This window comes from Scyliorhinus canicula, chromosome 26, assembly GCF_902713615.1.
Source record: "Scyliorhinus canicula chromosome 26, sScyCan1.1, whole genome shotgun sequence".
Classification (NCBI taxonomy): Eukaryota; Metazoa; Chordata; class Chondrichthyes; order Carcharhiniformes; family Scyliorhinidae; genus Scyliorhinus; species Scyliorhinus canicula.
Window position 1 is genome coordinate 9518528 of NC_052171.1, and position 12819 is coordinate 9531346.

A 12819-nucleotide genomic window follows, 5' to 3' on the forward strand; every position below is an offset into this window, starting at 1 on the left:
TTGCAATCCCCCCCTCGCCCAATTAAATTTGTGGACCTTTTGCCGGGTGTCGAGCAGGAGCTACGGAGTGTAATAGTGGATGAAAGAATAGAGCATTTACTGCCTAATAGTTGAGCTCCGACCCCGCCTGTAAAACCCCACCAAAGACCAAGATGCTTCGCTACCCGGCGCCATGGGTCTCTGACCAGTCTTCTGTCCTTTTTTGCAGATTGGAAGTGTCTCCGAAGGCTGAAACCATGTCACCTTTAGCTCCCCCCTCTCCTCCCTTCCCTTCTGCCTCAGCCGACTCCCCTAGCCCACCACCTCCTCCAGTGGGTGGCGGCGGCGACTGAGGGGGGCGAGGAACTCCAACTTTGCCAGCCTCCACGTGGCCTACAGCCACCCCTCCATGCTCCTGGACGTCTCGCCCGCAAGGTCCTCGCCGGATTCCAAGTGCCAGCCCCTGGCCTCCGCCCCCTCCGCCTGTGGAAGAACCCCGACGATGCCCGCTTGCCCCCCCTCTTCCGAGCTCCAGCCCTCTTCGCTGTCTTACACGTCTTTCGACGGCGAGGCGAGTCGTCTCCCCCGCGCGGGTCCTGCTGGGGGCGAATGGCGGGGGGCGCCAAAGCAGTCCCACTCGAGCCCTGCTTCAAGAACTAGCTGTGAAGAGTTCCTCCGTAAACGCCGCCTCCCCGCTGAGCAAGTTGAGGAATGCGAAGGTTTCTCCGTAGATCAGGTGCCGTGGAGCCCGCCGGCCTGCAGGGTCAATTTGAAAGTGGCCAGGAGGACGGAAGGTGACTCGTGAACGACAGCCCCCACGCGGCAGCTGTGAGCTTGGTGATTCCCCAGCCAACACGTCTCAGGGACCAGAACCTTCCCTCCATCCTGTCTCCTCCCCTCCATCAGAGACTAGCGTTTCCATAATTCCACCCAAGGTGCCGTTGAGGAGTAGGGTGCTCGGTCCGGAGGACGCGTTGAATCCGGAGCCGCTCTCCGCCGAGATCCGGAAGCTTCCGCCCACTCCAGCGCCCAGGAATGTTCCTCGGGTTACCGTTACCGACGACTCGCCCCATCCCCCTGAGGAAATTCCCGGCGAGGATCTGCCGCCTTGTGAAGGGGGCATCGACTACGGGGTCCAACCACTAACAGCGACCCCCGAGGTTGGCGACGCCGATTTTGCTCTGGGACTGGGGTCCCCCGACCAGGATTCCTTAACCGGCGGCCAAGAGGAAAACGAGCGGAGTTTGACCCCGAGTGGGATTGCAGATCGACCGTCCGCCATCTCCACCCGCTGCGCCTACGAGGGAGGTGCCCATGGTTACCCCGTCGCGGAGGTGGAAACTGGTGACCTGCCGGTGAAGGTGGAAGATTCCGCGGGGGGCGGACGGGCAACGCACGCCGCCGGGAAGACGGGTTGGCTGGGATCGCCGCCGCCTCTGTTCGAACCCGCCACCAACTTGCTGGCTCACGAAATGCTCGGCCACACTCCTCCTCCTGATCCAATCGAAGACCACATCGCTGACTTGGAACGCCTGGATGCTTTGCAACCCGGGGCGACGGGAAGGAGCACAGGTGGCAACTCTGGGGTGCAGGAGGCGCCAGTCAGCGCACCCACGGGTGACAGAATCGTCACCGAGGAGGGGGGCCCTTTTGATATGAGTCCGGCGCTCGGTGATAGAAGAAGTGAAGATGTGGAAATATCCATGGGGTTCCCGCCTGCTGACGATCTGTTAACCAAACCAGATTCCTCGGACCATTTCACCCTGAGCTCGAGTGAAGAATCTTCCATCGAACGCAAGCCGGAAACATCCGGAAGCTCAGTTGCAGTTCCTCTCCTCTCTGCCCAAGCCTCTCCCCCTTGCCCTTCGGCCTCCTCCACCAGGCCTTGCCTTCTTTCTCCCCTGCCTCCATCTGCGTCTCCGCCTCCTCTCCCTCAGTCCACGCCTCCTTTGACTGCCGGCCTTGCTCGGTCAGGAACCTGCAGGAATCCTCCTGAAGTGGAACGCTCTGCCCAGAAGAGGCCGTTTCAGGCCCGGTTCTCGCCGACGGAGACACAGCACCAATCCAGTCACAGAGCAGGGGTCGGCGGTCTCATTCGAGACACAGGTGAGCTCAGTTAGCTTGGGGGGGTGGGGGGGGGCTTTGATTGAAACGAGCTGGCTTTGAAAATCCTCCCCCTCGCTCCCATCGGCGCCGGATTTTTTTTTCCCCACCCCCCTCTTCCCCCCCCCCCCCCCAATTTGCTGCCTTCGTTTGCTGGTTGACGTCAAGCCTAGTTGGCTGTTCCTTCTCGTTTGGGCCATTGACCAGTTCTCGAAGCAGATGGCTGGGGCGGGCGAGAGCGGGCTGGGGAAGAGGTTACGGGCAACTTCTGCCCGGGGACTTTTAATGCGTTGCGACCCACCCTGGGTAGGTACGCCAGGCTGGGATACCCCCCAAATTAATTACAGCCCCAGGTGAGGAGGTACGGTGCTTGCACAGCAGTCAGAACTGCTGCTGACAGCGCCAGGGATCCAGATTGATTCCGGTCTTGGGTGACTGTGTGGAGTCTCAACGTTCTCCCCTATGTCGCGTGGGTTTCCTCCGGGTGCTCCTGTTTCCTCCCACAGTCCAAAGATGTGCAGGTTTAGGTGGAATTGGCCAGGCTAATTGCCCCTTAGTGTCCAAAATGTGGGTGATGTACGGGGATTGGACGGGATATGGGCCTAGTTTGGGGTACTCCTCGGAGGGTCGTGCAGACCCAATGGGCCGAATGGCCCTCCTTCTGCACTGTAGGGGTTCTAGGATGAATTTGCTCCCTGTCTTTATTCAACCCTCTCTGTTGGTTGTGAGAAGATTTAATCTTATAAAGAATCCCTTTTATTCCCCCATACCCAGCATTTATAAATAAATAATCTTTAGTGTCACAAGTCGGCTTACATTCACACTGCAATGAAGTTACTGTGAAAAGCCCCTAGTCGCCACATTTCCGCGCCTGTTCGGGTACACTGAGGGAGAATTCAGAATTTCTCAGCTGGTACGGGAATAGAACCCGCCCTGCTGGCCTTGTTCTGCATCGCAAACCAGCTGTCTAGCCCACTGAGCTAAACCGGCTCTTGTATGTTTTAAAAGGTATCAATTTAAATTAAAGATAGTGAGTTGCTAATTACTGAAGGCCAGAAAATGGCAAATCATGCATCGGCGTTCACACAGATTAGAAGACAGAACTGAGTTCAGAGTAAGTAGGTATTTTTTTCAAGAACCGTCCTTGACTCACGAGGAGTAGAGCGTTGCGCCTGTCTCAATTAGAGATTCCCGTAGAGCTGACTTCAACAGACGAACAATCGGTTCTGCGATTTCAGTGTTCTGCAGTTTCACAAAGAAAGTTCCTCTCTGTGATCCTTTGCTGACTTCCACAGTCAGAGAGAGAGAGATTGAGCTCCACCTGCGTAAGGGCTATTATCAGGCGGAACTGCGAGTGTGCTCACTATATGAACGGGCGGCAACAGAGGGAAGTAGGCCTTGGAAAATAGAAGACAGGTTTAGATAAAGGATCTGGATCGGCGCAGGCTGGGAGGGCCGAAGGGCCTGTTCCTGTGATGTAAATTTCTTTGTTCTTTGTTCTGGCTTTGACTTGGTGTGTCAAAACTCCAGCATTTTATTCTCAAAGAAGGCTCACCCCGACAGACAACAGGGGGGGGGGCACTTTTAACCCGTTCTTTGTCGATCCCAAGTGTGGAGGAAGAAGCCGCAAAAGAAAAAAAAACCTATTTGGGTGCTACATAGGGAATCTCTCGATGTGGTGGCCATTGTCTCCACCAGAGATGACAATTGGTTTCTGAAGGCTTTAAGGAAAACCCTGTCTGGTTACAGGGTGGGTTCCATTGTCTTCTAAAGAATCACCCAGCAGCCATTAGGTCAGGGGCCTGTGTGTCCATTTTTCTAGATAACAATCGGGGCTTATTTTGAAGTCCAGTGTCACTGGTCATAATTTGGTGTGCTTTTCCATCAACATTATTACTAGGATGCATAATATCGACGAGGTGTTCAGACTTCAGGGACTTTGGCAAATGTCGCTTTCATTGCATCTCTGGGCTTTGAGGGGTGCTAATTATTCATTGAAAATGTCAGGTATAACTACAGGATGGACGTCACTGCCAGACTGCGGGGATCTTCGACTGGTATCAGAAGGGTAGAGTACGGAACAGAGAACAGTACAGGAACAGGCCCTTCGGCCCTCCAAGGCTGTGCCGTCTACCCTAAAATCTTCTACGCTTCCGGGGTCCGTATCCCTCTATTCCCATCCTATTCATGTATTTGTCAAGATGCCCCTTAAACGTCACTATCGTCCCTGCTTCCACCACCTCCTCCGGCAGCGAGTTCCAGGCACCCACTACCCTCTGTGTAAAAAAAAAAAATGTCCCTCGCACATCGCCTTTAATCTTTTTACCCTAGTAACTGACCCCTCTACCCTGGGCAAAAGCTTCTGACTATCCGCAAAATACTGTCGAGGTGCTGTAATTCTTTTTTTTTCCCAATTAAGGGGCAATTTAGCATGGCCAGTCCACCTACACCGCACACCTTTGGGTTGTGTGGGGGTGAGACCCACGCAGACACGGGGAGAATGTGCAAACTCCACACGGACAGTGACCCAGGGCCGGGATCGAACCTGGGACCTCGGCGCCGTGAGGCAGCAGTGCTAACCACTGCGCCGCCGTGCCTTCCCGAAGGAGGCCATTGCGCTCCGCTTAGTCCCGCCTCCAAGTATTTTCATTGCCCCGCCATCTCTCTGCTTCCTTTCCCAAGTATTGATCCATTGCCAAAAAGAGAGGAGCCGGATTGTTGAGTCTTACAACACAGGAATACGTGCCGGCTGTAAATAGCAGAGGCAGCGTCCGCTCGACAAGAGCTCTAGCGGGATTGAGCTCTGCAGTCCTGCCACGTCCAGTTCCTGAATGACAATTGGACAGCCGGCAGTGGAGGAAGCTCCTTAGATATCCCCAAACGCAGCCCGAGACGAGACTTGAGGGGTTTGCAGTATTGGCCGAGATGTTGACCTATCATGGCTTCCTCCTGAGGTCCTCCCAGTCATGGGCTGGAGCTCTGCAGCTAGCCACGCCCCGCGTGTCCCAGCATAGCGACAACGCAATTAAAAACCTGCATTTACATCGCGCCTTTGACATAATGAAAAGGGCCAGCGCGCTGCACAGGACCGTTCGAAACAAAAGTTTTGACGCTGTGCCTTACTAAAGCGGCCGGAAGCCTAGTTAGAGTTGGGCTTTATGGAGGAGAGAGAGAGGCAGAGGTGTGAGGGGGAGGGAATGCCAGAGCTTGACCCCCCCCCCCCCCCCCCCCCCCCCCCCCCCCACAGGCAGCTGAAGGCACGGCCGCCAACGTTGACCAGGGGACGTTCAGAAGGCCAGAGTTAGTTGAGCGCTGATATCTCGGAGTGTTGTGGGAGCTGGAGGAGAGGGGCGAGGCCCTTGGGGGGGGGGGGGGGGGGGGGGGGGGATTTGAAAAGGATGATTTGGGAAATGCTGGGCCCTGTGGAGGGAGTTGCCGAGGTACGCCCCTGTCTGCAGGTAAGTATCCTCGGCCCGACCATCTTCAGCTGCTTCACCAATGGCCACCTTCGCCGCCTGACCATTTGCGTCGACCTGCACCACAATGCATCCTTTTGAATGATACACCCGCCTCAGTGTACACCCTAAAGATCATATCTGACTGTTTCAAAGACAAGTGTTTCAGCTTTTGCTAAATTGTCTGGGGCATTAACGACACTGCCGCTCCTGTATCCACCCCGTTTGAATTTCGTCACCGTCAAGTTTCGGATACGCCCAAAAGCATTCTTGATCGCCCTGCATTGATGCGGCGCCTCGCTTTTAGCTCTCGCTGTAGCGCGGCCTTTGCCGTCTGTTGACCAATCTTGAGCTTCGTCCGCCAATTTGTCGACACAGTTAGATAGTTTCCTTGTGCTGCTGTTCCTGCCCTTTTTGGTGTCGGAGATGTGGCCCATGACACCCACCATGTTTTATTTACTAAAGCATTCAACGTGCTGCGTGTCTGACCCGTGTGCAGTGGGGAAATGGTTGCACCTTTTCAGCCCTGTTCCTCGCGGTATGGAATTTAACTTGGACAAAGACGAGGTGATGCATTTTGGGAGATCCAATTCACATGGGAGCGATAAAATAAATGGCAGAACCATCAGGAGCATAGAGGCACAGAGAGAGATCCGGGCGTGTAGGTCCACAGATCCTTAAAAGTGGCAGCAGAGGTGGAAATGGTAAAGAAAGCATGTGGCATGCTTGCCTTCAGAGGACGGGGTATAAAAGCTAAGGCAGCAGGGTGGGGCAGTGGGTTAGCCCTGCTGCCTCACAGCACCAAGGTCCTGGGTTCGATCCTGGCCCCGGGTCACTGCCCGTGTGGAGTTTGCACATTCTCCCTGTGTCTGTGTGCGTTTCACTCCCCACAACCCAAAGATGTGCTGGGTAGGTGGATGGGCCGCGCTAAATTGCCCCCAATTGGAAAAAATGAATTGGGTATTCTAAATTTACGTACAAGAAAATGAATTGGGTATTCTAAATTTACATAGGGGCTGGTTTAGCACAGGGCTGAATCGCTGGCTTTGAAAGCAGACCAAGCAGGCCAGCAGCACGGTTCAATTCCCGTACCAGCCTCCCCGGACAGGTGCCGGAATGTGGCGACTAGGGGCTTTTCACAGTAACTTCATTGAAGCCTACTCGTGACAATAAGCGATTTTCGTTTCATTTCAATAAAAGAGTATAAAAGCTCGAAAATTATGTTACTGTTCTATCGAACGTTGGTTAGGCCACCGTGTGGGAATACCGTGTCCAATTCTGGTCACCGCACTACCAGAATGACGTGGAGGCTTTGGAAAAGGTTTCCCAGGATGCGGCCTGGTATGGAGGGTATGAGGAGAGATTGAATAAACTGGGATTGTTCTCCCTCGAGAGAGAGACGGAGGCTGAGGGGCGACCTGATAGAAGTTATGAGGAGTGTACGTAGGATGAACATAGAACAGTACAGCACAGAACAGGCCCTTCGGCCCTCGATGTTGTGCCGAGCCATGATCACCCTACTCAAACCCATGTATCCACCCTATACCCGTAACCCAACAACTCCCCCCCCTTAACCTTACTATTAGGACACTACGGGCAATTTAGCGTGGCCAATCCACCTAACCCGCACATCTTTGGACTGTGGGAGGAAACCGGAGCACCCGGAGGGAAACCCACGCACACACGGGGAGGACGTGCAGACTCCACACAGACAGTGACCCAGCCGGAAATCGAACCTGGGACCCTGGAGCTGTGAAGCATTGATGCGAACCACCATACTACCTTGCTGCCCAGTTGGAGGCTTTTTCCCAGGGTGGAAATGACAATTACAAGGGGGCACAAGTTCAAGGTGAGGGGGGGATAGGTTCAGTGGAGATGTGCGGGGGATTTTTTTTACACAGAGGGTGGTGGTGGCCTGGAATGCGCTGCCAAGTGAGGTGGCTGAGGCAGATACGTTAGCGACCTTTCAGACTTAGCTGGGTAGGCACATGAACAGACGGGGTGTAGAAGGATACAGGGGGTTGGTCTAGATAGGATGCATGATTGGCACAGGCTTGGAGGGCCGAAGGGCCTGTTCCTGGGCTGTATCGTTCTTTGTATCCGTTGTGAGGATCGTTGGGTCCAGCCTCTATTTGAAGCCTCGCTCGTAGCAAGCTCCAGAGATGTGGCAACTCCCACACAGCTTTCACAAGCTAAATTTGAGGTAAGGGGCAGGAGATTTTATTTTTCCCGTTAAAAATTGTGGAGGGGCTATCCAAAGGCTTGAGAACATTTCCCCGGGCAGATGGGAGCTGAGGGGCTGAAGGGCGCACAATCCACCCCCAATGCGCCAAAGTGTCTCTCGATTCTTTCTAACCGCGCGCGGGTTCTGAGCGCTGTCATTTGTTTCTCCCAGACCGCATGCCGTGAAGCCCATGAGCGCCATGGAGATCAAGACGCACGAGGTAACCGCTGAGGAAAACCTGAAACCCAGGTACAAGACAGTGGATGCCACGGGAACCAAATCTTCGACTGGGCGCCTGCTAGGCCTCAACCAAAGTCGAACCTCCCTCAAGGTGAGAATCCGCGGGCGCGGTTACAAAATAAGGGCTCCCCCCATTTAAGGTGGACATGTGAGCGATCTCTCCTCTCCGGGGGGGGGGGGGGGGGGCGTCGTGCTTTTTAATTCTCCCCCCCCCCCCCCCAAACCCCCCAAGGAGGAAAGCTGAGGTAGACGACTCCTTGGTCGACGAGGGGACCCTGATAAGATCAGCCACGATCTCTCTGGCCGGTCGAGCAGGCTCCGCGGCCTACTCCAGCCCCACCCCCCCTCTGCCTTTGTGACCGGGTGGGAGATTATCAGCGTGGGCACACTGGGGTGAGAGGTCGAGAAGGCCCCAGGCTTTTAAAAAAAAAAGCTTGCGTCTTATCACCTGCTGTGGGTGAGTCAACATTAAAGCCAGAGGCAAGTTTCCAAATGCGCCTCAAAATGTGTTCCTAATTAAACGGATTGACCGCGATACAATTGGGGGGGGGGGGGGGCAACACAGAACAGCACAGTACAGGCCCTTCGGCCCACAATGTTGTGCCGACCATTTATCCTAATCTAAGATCAACCTAACCTACACCCCTTCAGTTTACTGCTGACCATGTGCCTCTCTAAGAGTCGCTTAAATGTCCCTAATGACTCAGACTCCACCACCTCTGCTGGCAGTGCATTCCACACACCCACCACTCTCTGTGTAAAGCACCAACCTCTGACCTCTCCCCTATACCTTCAATCACCTTAAAATTATGTCCCCTCGTGACGGCCATTTCCACCCTGGGGAAAAGTCTCTGGCTATCCACTCTATCCATGCCTCTCATCACCCTGTACACCTCTATCAAGTCACCTCTCTTCCTTCTTCGCTCCAGTGAGAAAAGCCCTAGCTCCCTCAACCTTTCTTCATAAGACCTGCCCTCCATTCCAGGCAGCATCCTGGTAAATCTCCTCTGTACCCTCTCCAAAGCATCCACATCCTTCCTGTAATGAGGCAACCAGAACTGGACACAGTATTCCAAGTGTGGTCCAACGGGTTTTATAAAGCTGCAGCAAAACCTCGCGGCTCTTAAACTCAATCCCCCTGTTAATGAAAGCCAACACACCATACACCTTCTTAACAACCCTATCAACCTGGATGGCAACTTGGCTATCCTGTGACGAAGCCTTGACTCATCGGCAACGAGTTAAAGACCTTGACTGGGAAATTGGTAGTTAATGGCGTTTTTGTTTAATATATATATATATAGCTTTGCTTCGTCATCTCACCAGTGACCTCATTCAATCGCAATAATGCACCACCACATCTCTGTGCGGTCCACATCTTTCATTTAGAACATAGAACAGTACAGCACAGAACAGGCCCTTCGGCCCTCGATGTTGTGCCGAGCAATGATCACCCTACTCAAACCCACGTATCCACCCTATACCCGTGACCCAACAACTCCCCCCTTAACCTTACTTTTTAGGACACTACGGGCAATTTAGCATGGCAATCCACCTGACCCGCACATCTTTGGACTGTGGGGAGGAAACCGGAGCACCCGGAGGAAACCCACGCACACACGGGGAGGATGTGCAGACTCCGCACAGACAGTAACCCAAGCCGGAATCGAACCTGGGACCCTGGAGCTGTGAAGCATTTGTGCTAACCACCATGCTACCGTGCGGCCCGGAACCACAAAGGTTTAAGGCGCATTTGGAACTTTTTTTTTCGAAAACATGTAAAGTATTTCCCAAGGCGGGTTCTCAATCGTCGATCTACCAGTTTGGATTTGGCAAGGGGTGTGCAGAGAGAGCGGGAGAGAGAGAGAGCGAGAGAGCGCCCACTTCTTGAGTTTCTACCTTGTTTGCGTGTTCCTGCACTCGGGAGTTGATCCGTTGTCAGTTCCCGCGGCGATGAATGAGTTTGCAGCTGTGTTGACAGCGTCTGAAGGCTGGCGTTGAATTTAATTTCCAGTTTCGTCGGAGGCGAGCGTCTCCCTGTTTATTCCTCCTCCACAAGCTGTCTACTTTTCAGTTATTCTGTCCGAGATCGCTGACTCAGATCGAGCCCTATTACGTCTGATGCGTTGGTAAGAACGGCACATGCCCCCCCGATAACCTATTTCCTTGCTAACCTAACTTACCCACAATCCATGATCTCTGCTCCCGCCGCCTTCTCAGGAAGCGTTGCAAACACTTGCGACCCCCTCCGAGAAAATAACTTTGCCTCGTTTTAAACGGGCCACCCCCTTATTTTTTTTTTTTACCCCTTCTTTCTAGACTTTTCCTCCTGAGGAAACATCCTCTCCATGTCCGCCCACCCTGTCAAGTTCCCTCAGGATGTCGTACATTTCAATCAAGTCGCCTGTTACCTCTCTAAAATCCAGCGGTTATAAATCCGGATACTCCAAATCTTTCCTCCGAAGACGATCCACTTATGATAAGAAGAAGAAATTGCTTCTTGTCACGAGTAGGCTTCAAATGAAGCTCCTGTGAAAAGCCCCCGAGTCGCCACATTCCGGCGCCTGTTCGGGGAGGCCGGTACAAGTGTTGGTCTGGTCAACCTTCTCTGACCAGGAGGACATTTATTAAGTCAGAAATCCCCTCATTGTGCTTTTGAGAACCCTTCGCTCACTGCCAAAAAGCCGCCTTTGAAATGTGACAGAAAAAAATCGGACCGGATGAAACTGTTTCCCAGGTTCAGAGGAACTAGGGGCAGAAGTCTGCCATTCAGCCCCTCGAGCCTTACCCGCCATTCAATCAGATCATGGCTGCTCCCTTCCTGGTCTCAAAATCCACCTCCCTACCTCTTCCCCTTCCCCCTTTAGCCCATTTTAAAATCCGAAATCTATCTATCTCCCTCTTGAAGCCATTTAATGATTGGGACTCCACCGCACTGCGGGGCAGCGAGTTCCACAACTTCACCGCCCTCTACGAGAAGCAGTTCCTCCTCGTCTCAGTTCCCAATCTACCGCCTCTCAACCTGTATCTGTGGCCTCTCGTTCCAGATTGCCCCAACAAGGGGGGGGGAACATTTGGTCTGCGTTTACTTCATCAATCCCTCTTCGTATTTTATACACCTCGATCGGATCCCACCTCATCCTTCTAAACTCCAGCGAGTATAAACCCAAACTGTTCAATCTCTCCTCGTACGTCAATCCGTTCACCCCCGGAATCAATACAATATTCCTGAAATGTTTCCCCCCCCCCCCCCCAATGGCGAGAATCACCGAAATGGTTCCACCACGTTCGGCCTATCGTGGCATGTGCAATCCCCCCCCCCCCCCCCCCCCCCCCCGGGGTGCCCCCGCCTTCTCTCCCTGCAACCCTGTTTTTCATTGACAGACGAGGTTGAATAGCCTCCGCCACGCAACCCAGGCCGCCTGTTCCACGTTCCCGTTTGTTTCCCCCAAAATACGTTTCCCCGCCGTAAATGCGCGCCCTCCGGTTCCAAGTCCATCTGCGTCCTTTTAACCCAGGGGAGGGCAAACTTTTCCGTGCAAGGGCCACATTCAGAAATTCACAATTTCAAAGGGCCGCATAGTATATTAAGTAAAATAATTAATATTTAAAATAGCCAAAATAAAAGGTCTTTAAAGAAAAAAAACCCACATTTATTTGAAAAACAAAGTACCTCAGTAAGTAACAGAACAATGTCAATGAGAATGATGCGTCTGACTGCAGTCATTTACCAGTTTGTTGAAATCAGGTGCCAAGTTGCTTGTGCTGATCCTTAACACTGACAGAAGCACAGCCCGGCCGAGTCAACCATAAAAACGCGCGTAGTGGGGTGGATGAGTGGGGCTGCCTTATTGGTCGGTTTAGTTGGGTGTGCGACCAATAGGAGTCCAGGTTACAAACAATAATAAGGCTTATTGTTTGTAACCTGGACTCCTATTGGTCGCATACCCAACTAAACCGACCAATGAGACAGCCCCAATCATCCACCCCACTACGCGCGTTTTTATGCGGCCCGCCAATGAGGTGCCCGGAATCATAACCGGCATTTTTGAAAAGCCGCCGGGGAAAAGCCGCTGAAGTAAATGCGCTTATTGCATAAGCGCATTTACTTCAGCGGCTTTTTCCCGGCGGCTTTTCAAAAATGCCGGTTATGATTCCGGGCACCTCATTGGCGGGCCGCAATAAAAACCTTTGTCGGGCCGCATGCGGCCCGCGGGCCGTAGTTTGCCCACCCCTGCTTTAACCCTTTCTCTCTTTCCTCTCCCCCCCCCCCCCCCCCCCCTCCTCCTCTCCCACCAGGACTACGATCCATCTGACGCAGCCGCTGCCTACGCCCAGCTCACCCACGACGAACTGATCCAGCTGGTCCTGAAGCAGAAGGACGTCATCGCCAGGAAGGACAGCCATGTGCGCGAGCTGGAGAACTACATCGACAACCTGCTGGTCCGGGTGATGGAAGAGACCCCCGGCATTCTCCGCGTCGCGTGCCCGCCCAACCGACAGGCGGAGCGGGTGTGACGGTGGGGGGCGGGGGGCGAAGGGGGTCGATGGAGAGAGGGAGGGAGAGAGGGGTGGAGGGGGCAGAGGCCTACAGCAGCGAAGAGGGAGCTGTTTGAATATTGACAGATCGCGCTTTGCAACTGGCCCCAGAGGATTGGAGAGTGCTGATTATTGCCCTTCCGGGCGGGGTGGGGGGGGTGGGGGGTCAGGAGCGATCGAATCCGGATCTGCCGCACTCTCCGCGTGACGGTGCCTGGGGACTGCTGTTTGGTTACGCAGCACCGAATCCCCGCCCTTTGCGAGTGACCCTCGGTCGGT

At 53.9% G+C, this 12819-nt stretch overlaps 1 protein-coding gene across 1 annotated transcript; it reads left to right on the forward strand.

Annotated features, from left to right (window-relative positions):
- The first annotated feature begins 7577 nt into the window (after positions 1 to 7577).
- LOC119957455 (rab11 family-interacting protein 1-like) lies at positions 7578 to 12557 on the forward strand. The gene is made up of 2 exons (XM_038785533.1): positions 7578 to 8092; positions 12301 to 12557. Exons 1-2 carry the CDS (start codon positions 7952 to 7954, stop codon positions 12517 to 12519), a joined length of 360 nt encoding a protein of 119 aa, XP_038641461.1. The 5' UTR covers positions 7578 to 7951; the 3' UTR covers positions 12520 to 12557.
- Positions 12558 to 12819: the final 262 nt, after the last annotated feature.

Coding starts and splice junctions, on each gene's coding strand:
- LOC119957455 (XM_038785533.1), top strand. CDS start 7,952: ATGAGCGCCATGGAGATCAAGACGCACGAGGTAACCGCTGAGGAAAAC. Junction 8,093..12,300: donor AAAGTCGAACCTCCCTCAAG/GTGAGAATCCGC, acceptor CTCTCCCACCAG/GACTACGATCCATCTGACGC.